The sequence below is a fragment of the Chlorocebus sabaeus genome, chromosome 7 (assembly GCF_047675955.1).
Source record: "Chlorocebus sabaeus isolate Y175 chromosome 7, mChlSab1.0.hap1, whole genome shotgun sequence".
NCBI lineage: Eukaryota > Metazoa > Chordata > Mammalia > Primates > Cercopithecidae > Chlorocebus > Chlorocebus sabaeus.
The window spans coordinates 100,864,084-100,879,173 of NC_132910.1; the positions used below are offsets into that span (position 1 = coordinate 100,864,084).

At 36.9% G+C, this 15,090-nt stretch overlaps 1 protein-coding gene across 8 annotated transcripts in view; it reads left to right on the forward strand.

The window, feature by feature from the left end:
- DCLK2 (doublecortin like kinase 2) overlaps positions 1 to 15,090 on the forward strand; it is a 180,687-nt gene that overhangs the window by 19,529 nt on the left and 146,068 nt on the right. For all 8 annotated transcript variants that reach the window (XR_498181.3, XR_498182.3, XM_007999959.3 and 5 more), the window contains exon 2: positions 4,311 to 4,645. Coding sequence is in view for 6 of the 8 variants with exons in the window: in XM_007999959.3 (XP_007998150.3) it covers positions 4,311 to 4,645 (335 nt within the window). In the remaining 2 variants the exon portion in view is untranslated. The remainder of the gene's footprint in view (positions 1 to 4,310; positions 4,646 to 15,090) is intronic.

The following is a 15,090-nucleotide window of genomic DNA, read 5'->3' on the forward strand; positions in this document are numbered from 1 at the left end:
GACTAGATTGAGGAAAAAGCTATGGTGGTAAAGAAATGACGGTCACTCACTTAGTGCAAGAGGGGGATGTTTGGTATTGTGGATTGCACAGTGACCTTGTTTTTGTGTCACTTTATCATAAAGTTTTAGAGTGACTTTATGAGATATAGTCTGTGAGATTATGTCCAACAGAAGAACAAAATGGCTTGATTCTGAGTGACAGACCAGCTTGTAATAATGTTGAAGTCTAGCTATGAAAGTCAGCTCAGTTCTGGGACTGCTTTGTCTACTTATGAAAAAATACATATGCATGGTCCTAGTTGAACTCTAATTTATATTTTGTTAATTTTTTTATTTCAATAGCTTCTGGGGTACAAGTGGTTTATAGTTACACGGATGAATTGCCTAGTGGTGAAGTCTGAGATTTTAGTACATCTGTCACTTTGTTTGGTAAGTGCAGTTTTAACATACATTGGCAAGAGTTTAACAAATTCTCTCATTCTGTGGGGTTTTTTCTTTTCTTTTGGCAGAGTCTCATTGTTGTCACCCAGGCTGGAGTGCAGTGGCATGGTCTAGGCTCACTGCAGTCTTCGCCTCCTGGGTTCAGGTGATTTTCCTGCCTCAGCCTACCACGTAGCTGGGATTACAGGCGCCTGCCACCACGCCCGGCTAATTTTTATATTTTTAGCAGAGACAGAGTTTCACCATGTTGGCCAGGCTGGTCCCGAACTCCTGACCTCAGGTGAGCCACCTCCCTCGGCTCCCCAAAGTGCTGGGATTAGAGGCATAAGCCACTGCGCCTGGCCTCCCACACTGTTATGTTTTATTGGTACATTAAGGTTTAATACTTGAGGATGCAGGATGTACTTTTTCAGCTATGTCCTTGTGAGAGTGGAAGAAAGGAGAGACCTACAAGTTGGCAAGGGAGTCACAAATCTTAAACAAGAATCCGTACAGTAGCAAGAGTCTGTGTAGGGGGAGGCCGATAGCTTCTAATCAGTCTTAGAGGTGCATAGTATCTAACCAAGAATGATTATTGATTTATTTTTAATAGAGACCGTGTCTCACTGTGTTGCCCAGGCTGGGCTTGAACTCCTGGCCACAAGGGATCCTCCCTCTTCGACCTCCCAGAGTGCTGGGATTGTAGGCATGGGCCATTGCACTCAACCTGATGGATTAACATCAAGAGTTGTAACTAACTGCCCAGGGAACCAACATCTTAAGTTCTTTTGTCAGCATATTCTCTCTTTGTAGGCAAATCTATGTAAGAGACAAAATTACAATCTGCAGATTGTTTGATTTGGATAGGGACATTACAAGACAAGCTAGCTTGGGTATCTTGATGGGTGTTGTCGTCAAGGTATATGACATCTACACTTTAGGGATTTGTGTGGCCAGTACACAGAAACACAGGTCTGACCCTAAAACCATGTGCTGAACCTATGTGCTGTAATGTTGAATGCCAAGATTACTAATGTGGGTTTCATACCATGTCAGCACCTAGCATGAGAACTTGTGCATAGTAGGCACTCAGTGCACATTGTAAGGAGTTGTCTAAGCTTAAAGGACATAGGGCCATGGGTACAGGGAAGAGGGTGAGGCTATTGAACTGTTATTTGTGTCTGCCATGGATGTAGAGAGCCCTATCTTGTAGGCATTTGCCAACCTTGTAGGCATTTGCCAGCCTGGCTCAAAACTTTAATACACGTTTATGGTGGAACTAGTCTATAAGTTTGGTTTGTTTGCTTTATAGGGACAGGGTCTTGCTCTGTTGCCCAGGCTGGAGTGCAGTGGTGAAATTATATCTCTCTGTAGCCTTGAACTCCTGAGCTCAAGTGATCCTCCTGTCTCAGCCTCCTAAGTAGCTAGGACTACAGATGTGTGCCACCATGTCCTGCTAATTTTTGTATTTTTAGTAGAAACAGGATCTTGCTATGTTACCCAGGCCTGTCCTGAACTCCTGGCCTCAAGCAGTCCTCTTGCCTTGGCTTTCCAAAGTGCTGAGATTACAGGCATGAGGTACCATGCCAAGCCTACAAATTTTTAATGGAAACATTATGAAGGGAAGAAGGGAGAATGGGAAGGAATTAAAATTTATCTGTAATTGCACAAAAACAAATTAAGGAGCTTCCTTACCTACTTCATTCTGACATTCGGAACCTGTATAAGGAAACAAAATGCAGAGAAATTTAAGAAGCAGCTCTCCTTGTGGATATGTCAGTTGTGTAGAGACAGGTTGACCAAGGAAATCTGCTCTATGAAGTTTGCTCTTTTGTTTCTTTTTTCATTGTTACTCTTTATATGGGGATAGGTTTTCCCCAGCTGACTTACTACTTATCCCTGCCCTTTTTAAAAAAAAAAAATTACCTTCTTTTCCTAATATTCTTTTTTCTCTTCCATCTTATATTTTGAATTGGAATATAGACTTAAAGTTTTATGATAGGTAAAAATAGTAAGAGCTTTTTGATGTGAGAGTTGCTTTCTCTATGAGGTTAAAGCAAAATTCTATTTTGCCCGTTAATACATATGTGTGGTTATAGTTAATTTTGTTAAATTGATAACTTTTTGAAATTATATGACATTTTCCCAGATGATCGTACTGTGAAAAATGATTTAAATAAGCCTATAGAGATGAAAAATCTCTAAATGGTGGTGGTTGGGCTAGATTTCACTTTACTGGTATAGAAACAGGGTTAACGCCTGTGATTGGTACCCCAGTTATCTTGGACAGTGCTCTAGTTATACCCTTAGATAGAAGACAGTACTCCTCTTTTTAAGCCATTCTTGGGGCCAGGTACAGTGGCTCATGCCTTATAATCCCAACACTTTGGGAGGCCAGGGTGGGCGACTTGCTTGAATACAGGAGTTCAAGACCAGCCTGGGCAACATAACAAAAATGCTGTCTCTACTAAAAATACAAAAATTTAGCCAGGCATAGTGGCATGCACTTGTAATCCCAGCTACTTGGAACGCTGAGGTGGGAGAATCACTTGAGTCCAGGAGGTTGAGGCTACAGTGAGCCATGATTGCACCACTGCAGTCCAGCCTGGGCAACAGAGACCCTGTCTCAAAATAAATAAATAAATAAATAAATAAATAAATAAATAAATAAATAAATAAAATAAAAATAAAATCTTCTTGTATGCCTGATCTGTTACTGAATTATTCATGTACCTTCGGAAGCTCTAAAATTCTCCATTAACCCTGATTTCAAGAACATTATGATAATAGTTTAATATGGATATTAATAGGTTTTTCTCAGGAATTCCCTTTCACTATTTTGTTTACTTCTGTTTTAAGTATTTATAATATTTTAGGTTCATATTAATATTATTAACAATGAGTCTGTTATACTGAATATGTGAAAAAATAATGGATTCTTTTTAGAAAAACTTTAGTATAACCCTGTTATCTCGTGTGTCAAAAAGTCAAGAATGTAAAAACATCGGGTGATTCTGACTTTCCTAAAAGAAAAACTGTGGTATCTCAACATAAAATTTTCGGAAATTTTGGAATGTAAAATATCAGTAAACATTGAATTAATAAGCCACTTGGCAAATAATACAGCTCTTATGTTGTACTTAATAAAAATTAAGCAGAAGGTTTCATGACTAATGAACACATCATTTTAACTACTTCAGGTCCTCTTCTATTTAAGTAGTTACAGAAAAGTGTTGTATATTTAAAGAACAGTTATTTTAAATTTACATTCTGTAAGAAGAAAAGTGGCTGAGGTTTGTTTATTTGAGCTGCCAGAACTCTTCCTTAATGTTTATGGTGCTTCATTAATTTAGTACGTGACCTTGTACCTGAGTATAATTGAGTCAGCTGTGTGAAAATGTTGTGATTATTCTTTGATTAGAACTGAAATCTATAATTAGAAGAAAGATACTTTTATTTCCTTACATCAATATGTTCTGATGTAATTATTTCTTCCAGAATGAGATTTTTTTAAAACCAAATTAATAAATAGGAGGTTTTGGGAATCAGAAAGTACTTTGGAATTCAGCTGGTTCAGCCACTTCAGTTTATTGCTGATGATACTGAGGACCAAAGTGTGGAGAAGTGAATTATCCAAGGTGACACATTTGGTCAACATATTTGGTCCAGTGCTTCTCACCCTGTAATCCTTGTTATTCTCTCAAAACCAATCTGGACTATTTAAAAGAGAGGGAGGTGGGAGAATGCCAAAGGAAAAGGACGAACATCCTCTTTTAGTGAACCTGCTAAAGTTAAGGGTTCACTTAATGAGTCTCCAGCATCTGTTCTTTAGACCAAATGCTCCTATGGTAGAGATAATCATGCTAATAAAATCAAATTTTGCTTTTTAGGTGAGAGCTACGTGTGTGCATCCAATGAACCATTTCGTAAAGTCGATTACACCAAAAATATTAATCCGAACTGGTCTGTGAACATCAAGGGTGGGACATCCCGAGCCCTGGCTGCTGCCTCCTCTGTGAAAAGTGAAGTAAAAGAGAGTAAAGATTTCATCAAACCCAAGTTAGTGACTGTGATTCGAAGTGGAGTGAAGCCTAGAAAAGCCGTGCGGATCCTTCTGAATAAAAAGACTGCTCATTCCTTTGAACAAGTCTTAACAGATATCACCGAAGCCATTAAACTAGACTCAGGAGTCGTCAAGAGGCTCTGCACCCTGGATGGAAAGCAGGTAAGATGCTTCTAGCTGCCAGCAATCCGTCTGACTTTTAAACTCCCTGTGCCATGGTGGCTACATAGTCAACAATAGAAATTTAGTAGCCTGCTAGAAATCCTTCTAGGAGTCCTACTTGAGAAGTGTGTGTGTGTGTGTGTGTGTGTGTGTGTGTATGTGTGTGTGTATGTAAAATTAACCTTTTTTTGTGAAAAATCTAAGTGACTCACGAGTGAGTATAGAGAAGTCTATCATATACTTCTTTTGGTTATTGGAAGGAAAATGTAAATTTCTGAGGGAAAAGTTTAAGTTGAGGAGACATCCTGTGTTAAATGGCATGTCGTCTATTTATGAATAAGAACCACTGTTGATTTGTAAAGTCGTTATGGACTTGGATATCTCAGGAGTCAAAATTAAAAGTATTTAACATTCTTAGAAAAGCCTTTTCTTCCCCACTTATATATAATAGGGAAAATGTGTTTCAAAAGACAGTATTTTTATAGGAATGTCTGTAAAAGTTTCATAGGGAGCAATGGAGGTAATTAGTCAGCATTTTTGAAAAATGAAAAATTACACAGGAAAAAGCAATTTAAATTATGGCAACAATGTATCAGGGAATCTAAGGGACAAAAAAAGTTGGCATATTGCAAGAACACATGAATAGAGTTACGTAAGTGTTGAATTTTGCTACAATCAGATTATCATTGCTAAAAAGAAGCCTGGCTTCTGAAGTGTATTTTCCCCCAAATTCCGTAAAGTTAAATTGTTTATATTTACATTGTAGTAAAATTATAGTTTCCAAAATTAAATTTGTTTCTTTGTTCCATTTCGCCTCTTCCCTGTAACATACTTAATTTATTTTGAAGTGTTTGGCTCTTGAAGTGCCGAGAATGAATAATATAAAACACTAAGCAGTGTCTTTGGGAAAAACACAACCAAATTAGTCTCCAATTTTCTAAGACCAGATCTAGTTAGTACAGTGCTTGCTGAAACATTAACAACTTTAAAAAAATATGTTCTAAAGATTCCAGTAGATGATGGTAAAATTAGAATGACATTTCTGATTAATTAATGAGATACATGGTGCCTCACAGCCACCTGCCCCCAAATGTGTGTGAATGATGATAGACACTTTGTACAATTTAGTGAATAGCACAGTACAACACAAAACACCTTAAGATTTACTCTGCAAGTAAGTAAAAATAAATTAGGCCAAGGAAAAAAGGTATTTGACAAATCAAATAGTTGATTTTTGCTGGGCACAGGGAAGACACATATAGAGACAAATATTTAAGATACCTAACCAAAGAAGAAAATCTAAACTCACCAATGGGGGAAGAGGCATGTAAACAGTAGATACAGGTGTGATTTGAAAAATTAGAGCTCAAATTTGGAAATCTCCAAATGAATGACATTCAGGGAAAATATAGGTGAAATAAAAGAAGTTGTAGTCAGGTGTGGTGGTGCACTCCTGCAGTTCCAGCTACTTGGGAGGCTGAAGCGGGAGGATCCTTTGAACCCAGGAGTTTGGGGCTGCAGTGAGCTATGATTGTGTGACTGCACTCCAGCCTGAGTGCTGGTGACAAAAAAGACCACATCTCCTTAAAAAAAAAAAAAAAAAAAAGCGAGCATGTAAGTAAACTAATTGAAATAATAACCATTGAAATTTAAAGTTATTCACAAAATTATCCTTAAAAAGGCCCCAGACTATACATGTAAAAATGTTAACCGAAGCACATGCAACTAAAAATCAACATTTCAAAACAATACAGTGTGATGAATAGGATTTATTCTGGTAATTAAAGGATGGCTTACTATTGAGAAACTTCTTTGTTCGTGAGATCTATAGGATAAAGCATAATTGCACATATTCATAATCCTAAACAGATGTTCCAAAGGCATTTGATAAAATACTCCATATTCAGTTCAAGATTTAGTAATAAAAACAGGTGATTTTTAAAATTACACTGAAAAAAACAAATTTCTATCTGAAACAACAAGCCCCAATGTATTACAAAGTAAGTAAACACTGGAAGTATTTCTGTGACAATTAGGTCCAAGATAAGGATGCCTGATGGCGCCAGTATTCAACATTCTTCTGTACATTCTTTGAGTTTTACTTATAGTTTACTAGAATTTCAGTAAGAATCTAAATGAGATTTTTTTTAGGAGGGGTAGATGGGGAACCTAACAAACTGATTTTTAAAGTTAATCTGGAAGAATAGGAAAATTTTGGAAATAATGATTCATGGACTCTGATGCTACTGGATACTAAATCATCATTCTCATACCACAGCAAAAATAAATTCCAGGTGTGTTAGAAATATAGATGTCCAAATGAAACAAAAGAACTAAATATGTCAATAGTTATGTTGAAATGGGAACAGATTTTCTAAGCATAAGGTAATGGGAAAATCAGAAAGGGTAAGATTGAATGGACAACATAAAAATGAAAACTTTCTGGATGCCAAGCAAGGGTTTATATGCTTTAGTATTGAGTTTAGTAATTTAATATGAAAAAGACAAATGTTATAATGAAAAAGATGAATAGAAGTCTAAACAATTTGAAAAGACAGAATTAGTGAACATTAAAAAATGTTCAGTTTCACAAAAAGGTGAATTAAAGAAGTGAGATATTTTAATATTTAAAACTGACAAAGAAAATGTTCACTGTTTTTGAATATGCAGTGAATTGGTATTCTCAAATGGTGATGGTAGTATAAAATTCATAAACTTTATGAAAAGCAATTTGTTAATGTGTGTAACTATACAGATGTTCTTACTATTTGAACTAGTAAATTAGCTTTTGGAATTTATCCTAAATGACCTGACATGCAAACATAATTACCCAAAAAATTTCATCCCAGAATAAAAGCAAAAAGTTGAAAGCAGTTTAAAAATCCCTACAGTAGAAAATAGTTAAGTTATATTACCATGGAATTCATATGTACTGGCCATTGAAAATTATGGTTGGAGTAATATTTAAAGACATGAGAAAATGTTAAATGGAAAAAGCAAGAAACAAATTCCGTGTAATGTTTTTAATTCTTTGTACAGTTAAAGAAAAGTAGCAGCAGAAGTATTTTTTAAAGCTAATTCAGAAGGAAACAAGATTATACTTGCCATCAGAAATTGAATATTTGCTGTTCTGATATCCATTACTACTTCCTAGTGTCTGCTCAAAAACAAAAACTCAAGCACTGAGAAAGAAAAGACTGATCTCAGTAAGATTTTAGAAATTCAAACACATGAGTTAATTATTTTTTCGTGTGCCACAAAAAGATCTTTTAAGACTTTCAAGTAAAATATTTCCTTGGAAAAATTAGATTTAATTTTTGATAAACACAACATTGGATATTGCATTTTCAGTGAACTGGGTATCCTTGAAAGCTATCATTTTCTTGGTCCTGAGTCCATGTTGTACTATATAGGTGAACTTGCTAATCTTCAAAACTTCAAGTCTATTTTTGGTTGATATAAGTATAAAGATAACATGAAATCTGCAGACCTTTAAATGAGCAGTGCTCAATTTGATCTTTTTATAATAAAAAAATTTCCATGGGTATGCACGCTTGATCTTGGCCAAAAGGCCAAGAAGCAATTCTACAGGTATGTAAAACTATCACCGTTCTGAGAATTCTCAAGGAAAGGACAGCTTTCCTTAGATGAAGAGAAAGGAATGAGAAAGGAACTAAGATCTGTTGATAAGTTGTCCATGCACAAAATTGTAAACTGTCTGCCTAAATTTTGTTTTTTGCTGGTTACTTCCTACCTAGATTGGTTGTTTTCATTTAATATTTTCCTGATCGTCAACACAAGGATAGAAATTAAATAACTTTTAGGCAATTCACCATGAACAGTCACTGACTCCATTGTGACACCTGTGTGAGAGTTTTAAGGGGCTGGTTATCCTTTGAGTTGGAAAGCATTCCTGATTGAAGACATGATGATGTGTCATGTGCCAGTAGCATTTATGTGGCTAAAACAGTGTCCCTTGAATCTTTTCTTCCCTCAAAATGGATGAACACATGTTACTGCTAGCAATGACTCCATTTACAAGGTCTGACTTGGTTATTAAAACTGATTAAATTTTATGTCTGTTTATAAAATCACTTCAAATAAAATCATATTTAGGATTTTGTCCATATTCTTGGGTTTTCTTTAGAGCAGTGATTCTCAACCAGGGACAGTTTTGTCCCTAGGGCAGGTATGGCACTGTCTAAAGTCATTTTTTGATTGTTGAAGCTGGGGTTGGGGATTCCACTGGCATCTGGTGGGTAGAAGCCAGGGATGGTGCCCATCATCCTACGATGCGCAGGACAGCCACGACATCATCCTTTCTTGTCCGTGATATTAACAGTGCTGAGATTCAGAAATCCTGGTGTAGAGTAAGTGAGCTGATTCAAAAGAAAGTGCTGCTTGTTTGAATAAGTATTAACTTTGTTATTAGGCCATATGCTAAGCTTTATTTCAGAATTTATAGATGTCCTGATAGTCTGTCTGTTTCTTACCTATTCATGTGATTGATGCAAGATTGTTAGAATGTCACGGTTTGTAGGGTCCCTTTTTTTTTTTTTTTTTGAGTCAGAATCTCACTCTGTCACCCAGGCTGAAGGGCAGTGGCAGTCTCAGCTTACTGCAGCTTTGACCTCCTGGGCTCAAGTGATACTCCCACTTCAGCCTCCTGAGTAACTGGGACTACAGGCACATGACACCATGCCTGGCTAATTTTTGTGTTTTTGTAGAAATGGGGTTTCCCTGTGTTTCCCAGACTGATCTTGAACTCCTGGGCTCAAGCGATCCACTTACCTTGGCCTCTGAAAGTACTGGAACTACAGTCATGAGATGCTGCATGCCCAGCCAGTCTGTAATCTTTATTGTCTTGGATTTAAATCTATTTGTTTTCATTGTGTGAGGCTGATACATGACTGAGTAGCACAGCTTTGCAGGGAATTAAAGACATCCCAAATGGTTTTACTGAGAATTGAAAGTGAAGTGTAAGGTTAGCGGGGCATGGTGATGCTCACCTGTAGTCCCAGCTACTAGGGAGGCTGAGGCAGGAGGATTACTTGAGCTCTGGTGTTCGAGGCTGCAGTGAGCTGTTGTTACACTGCTGCATGCTGTCCTTGTGGACAGAGTGAGATCCTGACTCAAAAAAGTGAATGAACAAGGGCCGGGCACAGTGGCTGAAGCCTGTAATCCCAGCACTTTGGGAGGCCGAGATGGGTGGATCCCAAGGTCAGGAGTTCGAGACCAGCCTGGCGAATATGGTGAAGCCCCGTCTCTACTAAAAATACAAAAAAATTAGCCAGGCGTGGTGGCACATGCCTGTAATCCCAGCTACTTGGGAGGCTGAGGCAAGAGAATCGCTTGAACCCAGGAGGTGGAGGTTGCAGTGAGCCAAGATTGCGCCACTGCACTCCAGCCTGGGCGATAGAGCAAGACTCCATTAAAAAAAAAAAAAATGAATATGAAGTGTGAGGAATCATTTAATCTCGTGAGTTTTCAAGTACTGTACTTAATACTTAAAATTGGTATCATGGTTACTGATTTTCTAAAAACATAATATATAACATATGTTTATAGATGTGATGACCAGAAAACATGATCTGTAAAGAGAAGTCATGGTTATTCTCTACTTAAGTAATTTTATTTTAACTTGCAATTAATTTTGATTAAATGCTTCACTTAAATGCTTTTAAAAATAAAACCTTCTTGCACTTTTGAGTTAAAGGGATTGTATAGGAAAACAAATTTACTTTTTAAATTTTTTGAAAGAGTGACATTCTCATAATAAAATACAGCAGGGAGAATTTTTAAAAATGCCTTTATTCTGTTAAGAGATTAAAAGGTCCAAATATAGCTTTTGTCCACATGTCTTAAAAAAAAAAAAAAAATCTAGCTTTTAGCTTTCCCAGAAACAGCAGTTTTAACATAAAAGAAACGTATTTTGTGGAATTTTGGAACAAGTTGATTCTTGTCATGGGCAAAGGCAAAACAGAATCAGAAATTGCTTGCAGTTGATTCTTTATGGGTAAAATACTTCCAGACTTTGGGACCACTGCCAGCCTTAGGATGCTCACATGCAACAGGTCCTCTTTGGGAACATGGCAACTCCTTGGAGTGCCTGCTCTTATCAGCCATCTTAAAGTTTATGAAGGTTCCCATCTTCACTTTTTAAAAACTTTAGCTGTTTTGTGGATACCGTAACATAAATAGTATTTATTTTGTGCTTTAGCTTTCTGGAATCACATTTTCTAGTGAAGATTCCTTTTTTTGAATCACCTAACCATATTTAGATAAAGCAATCTCTTCTCAAAAGTTGCTACATAAAACTCAAATTGTTGATAAGTATTCATAAACATTTTCTACAATTTATTTAAACCTTGTTATAATTTTTCCTTAAAGTAGATAAGGACAGACTTTGGTTTTAATTCTCACACTGCTCCCAATGCATGCAGTTCCTTTTTTTTTTTTTTGGGGATGGAGTCTAGCTCTGTCGCCAGGCTGGAGTGCAGTGGCGTGATCTCGGCTCACTGCAGTCTCCGCCTCCCTGGTTCAAGCGATTCTCCTGCCTCAGCCTCCCGAGTAGCTGAGATTACAGGCACGTGCAACCACACTCAGCTAATTTTTTTTTTCTTTGTATTTTTAGTGGAGACGGGTTTCACCATGTTGGCCAGGATAGTCTCGATCTCCTGACATCGTGGTCTGCCTGCCTCGGCCTCCCAAAGTGATGGGATTTCAGACGTGTAGTAACTTTAGGCAATTCAGTAACTTTTAGGCAATTCGCCATGAACATTCACTGACTCCATCGTGACATCTGTGTGGGAGTTTTAAGGGGCTGGTTTATGAAGTTTGTGAAGGTTCCCACTGTGCCCGGCCACATTTCCTTTTGCAGATGATAGAAATCTAGACAACTGAGTTTTGTCTTACTGGATACATTCGCACCTGCAAAATGTGTAGCCCTGGTCTCCCTCAAGTAATGGAAAATTTATCTCAACCAAGAATTAACAGACTAAGAGCAACTAGTAGGATGTTTCTGTTCAGCAGGAAATACAAGTATAGAAAGGGAGGAAAAATGTTATTTTTTTCTTTGATTCCTGATCTAAAGTGACTTACCTTAAAACAAAAGGGGGATGGAGGTAGGGCTTAAATCTTTGCTTCTGATGAACCCCTTTTGAAAGAGTAATCTAAAAAGTGTGAAGAAAGAAGGAAATGTGTAGATATCCCTCCTCTTTTTAAGCTTGCATTTTGCCATTTTGATATCCATTGTAAAGCAATTTCCCTTGACCTTAAATATTTTCTCCTTTTTAATGGGGGACTGGAGGAAAACACTAAAATCCTGTCAGTTGCAAATTAGAAGAGAGATTTAGAAGAAACAATTTCAGCTCCAACAAATTATGCAATGTAAAGTGTAGGTGGGATAAAAATGACATCACTGCAAACTCTTTTGTTTCCTTAATTATTCCTTTGATGTCTAAGGGGAGTAATGCATGCAGCATAAAGATAGTGTTAAAATTAGTTATTAAGCTGAAATTTTATGCACTACCAAATTTTGTTATAAAATGTATTTTTCTTGGATTATAGTAATGGTTATCACAATATTTTGTTATGTATTTGACAATGTGTAGAGTAATAGCTAACCGCTTAATTAGGTAATAGATAACAACTCATAGCTTACTATGCCAGACATTATGTTCATGCTTTATTTTTTTAATATGTGCCTTTTTGAACTTCAGTAGCTTTTAGGACACAGTGGTTTTTGGTTACGTGGATGAATTGTATGGTGGTGAAGTCTGAGATTTTATTGCACCTATCACCTGAGTAGTGTCCATTGTACCCAACATGTAGTTTTTTATCCCCTACCCACTTCCACCCTCCCCACTTCTGAGTCTCCAAAGTCCTTTTTACCATCCTGTAAGCTTTTGTGTACCCATAGCTTAGTTCCCCCTTTTAAGTGAGAACATACAGTATCTGGTTTTCTGTTCCTGAGTTACTGCAGGTAGAATAATGGCCTTTAGCTCTGTCCAGTTCACTGCAAAATATATTATTTCAGTCTTTTTTATAGCTGAGTAGTATTCCATGGTATATGTATACCACGTTTTCTTTATCCACTCATTGGTTAGTGGGCACTTAGATTGGTTTCATGTCTTTGCAGTTGTGAATTGTGCTATGATAAACATATGCATGCAGTGTCTTTTCGATATAATGACTTCTTTTCCTGTGTGTAGATACCCAGTAGTGAGGTTGTTGGATCAATTGGTAGATCTACTTTTAGTTCTTTAAGAAGGCTTTGTACTGTTTTTCCATAGAGGTTGTACTAATTTACATTCCTACCAGCATTGTATAAGTGTTCCCCTTTCACCACATCCACATTAGCATCTGTTGTTTTTTGACTTTTTAATAATGGCCATTCTGGTAGGGGTAAGGTGGTAGGTATGTCATTGTGGTTTTAATTTGCTTTTCCTGGATGATTAATGATGTGGAACATATTTTAGTATTTTTGTTGGCCATTTGTATATCTTCTTTTAAAAAATATCTATTTATGTCATTTGCCCACTTATTGATGGGGTTGTTTTTCTCACTGATTTGAGTTCCTTGTAGATTCTGGGTATTGGTCCTTTGTTGGATGCATAGTTTGCAAATATTTTCTCCTGTTGTGTAGGTTGCCTGTTTACTCTGATAATTCCTTTTGCTGTGCAGAAACTTCTTAGTTTAATTAGGTCTCATTTCATTTATTTTTGTTTTGGTTACATTTGCTTTTGGGGTCTTAGTCGTAAATTATTTACCTAGGCCAGTGTCCAGAAGAGTTTTTCCTAGGTTTCCTTCTAGAATTTTTATGGCTTCAGGTCTTAGATTTAAGTCTTTGATCCATCTTGAGTTGATTTTTGTATATGATGAGGGATAGGGAATCCAGTTTCATTCTTATACATGTGGTTATCCAATCTTCCCAGCACCACTTACTGAATAGGGTTTCCTTTCCCCAGTGTATGCTTTTGTCTGCTTTGTCAAAGATCAACTGGTTCTAAGAATTTTAGTTTATCTCTAGATTCCGTATTCTGTTCTGTTGATCTGTGTATGATTATACCAGTACCATCCTGATTTGCTAACTGTAGCCTTATAGTATAATCTGAAGTCAGGTAATGTGATGCCTCCAGATTTGTTCTTTTTGCTTAGGATTGCTTACTTGGGTTCTTTTTTGGTTCTGTGTGAATTTTAGGATTCTTTTTTCTAATTCTGTGAAAAAATGATGATGGTATTTTGATAAGAATTGCATTGAATTTGTAGATTGCTTTGGGCATACAATCATTTTCATAATATTCTTCCAATCCATGAGCATGGTATGTTTTTCCATTTGTTGTGTCATCTTAGATTTCTTTCAGCAGTGTATTGTAGTTCTCCTTCTAGAGATCGCTCATCTCCTTGATTAAGCATATTCCTAGGTATTTTATTTTTTGCAGCTATTGTATAAAGGATTGAATTCTTGATTTGATTCTCAGCTTGGTCATTGTTGATATATAACAGTGCCACTGATTTGTGCACTTTGTAACCTGAGACTTTATTTACCAAATTTAGGAGTCAGAGAAATCCTTAGAATTGTCTAGGTATATGATAATATCATCAGCAAACTTAGATAGTTTGACTTCCTGTTTTCCAGTTTGGATGCCCTTTCTTTCTTTTGCCTTATCGCTCTGGCTAGGACTTCCAGTAACTGTATTGAATGGAAGTGGTAAAAGTGGGCGTTGTTGTCCTGTTCCAGTTCTTAGGGGTAATGCTTTCAACTTTTCTCCATTCAGTATAATGTTGGCTGTGGGTTTGTCTGATAATGGCTTTTATTATTTTGAGATATGTTCCTTCTGTGTCTAGTTTGTTGAAGATTTTCTTTTTTTTTTTGTAAATCATAAAAGGATGCTGGCTTTTATTGAATGCTTTTTCTGCATTGATTGAGATGCTCATATTGTTTTTTTTAAAATTCTGTTTATGTGATGTATCTCATTTATTGACTTGTATTTATTAAATTATCCATGCATGCCTGGGATGAAACCCACTTGACTGTGGTGAATTAACTTTTTTTTTTTTCTTCCCCCAAACAGAGTCTTGTTCTGTCGCCCAGGCTGGAGTGCAGTGGTGTGATCTTAGCTCAGTGCAACCACTGCCTCCGGGGTTCAAGAGATTCTCGTGCCTCAGCCTCCCGAGTAGCTGGAATTATAGGCGCATGCCACTATACCTGGGTAATTTTTGTATTTTTAGTAGAGACAGAGTTTTGTCATGTTGGCCAGACTGGTCTCTAATTCCTGACCTCAGGTGATCTGCTCGCTTCGGCCTCCCAAAGGACTGGGAATTACAGGTGTGAGCCACTGTGCCCAGCCATAATTATCTTTTTGATGTATTGTTGGATTCAGTTTGTTAGTATTTCATTGAGGATTTTTGCGTCTATGTTCATCAGAGATATTGGTCTGTAG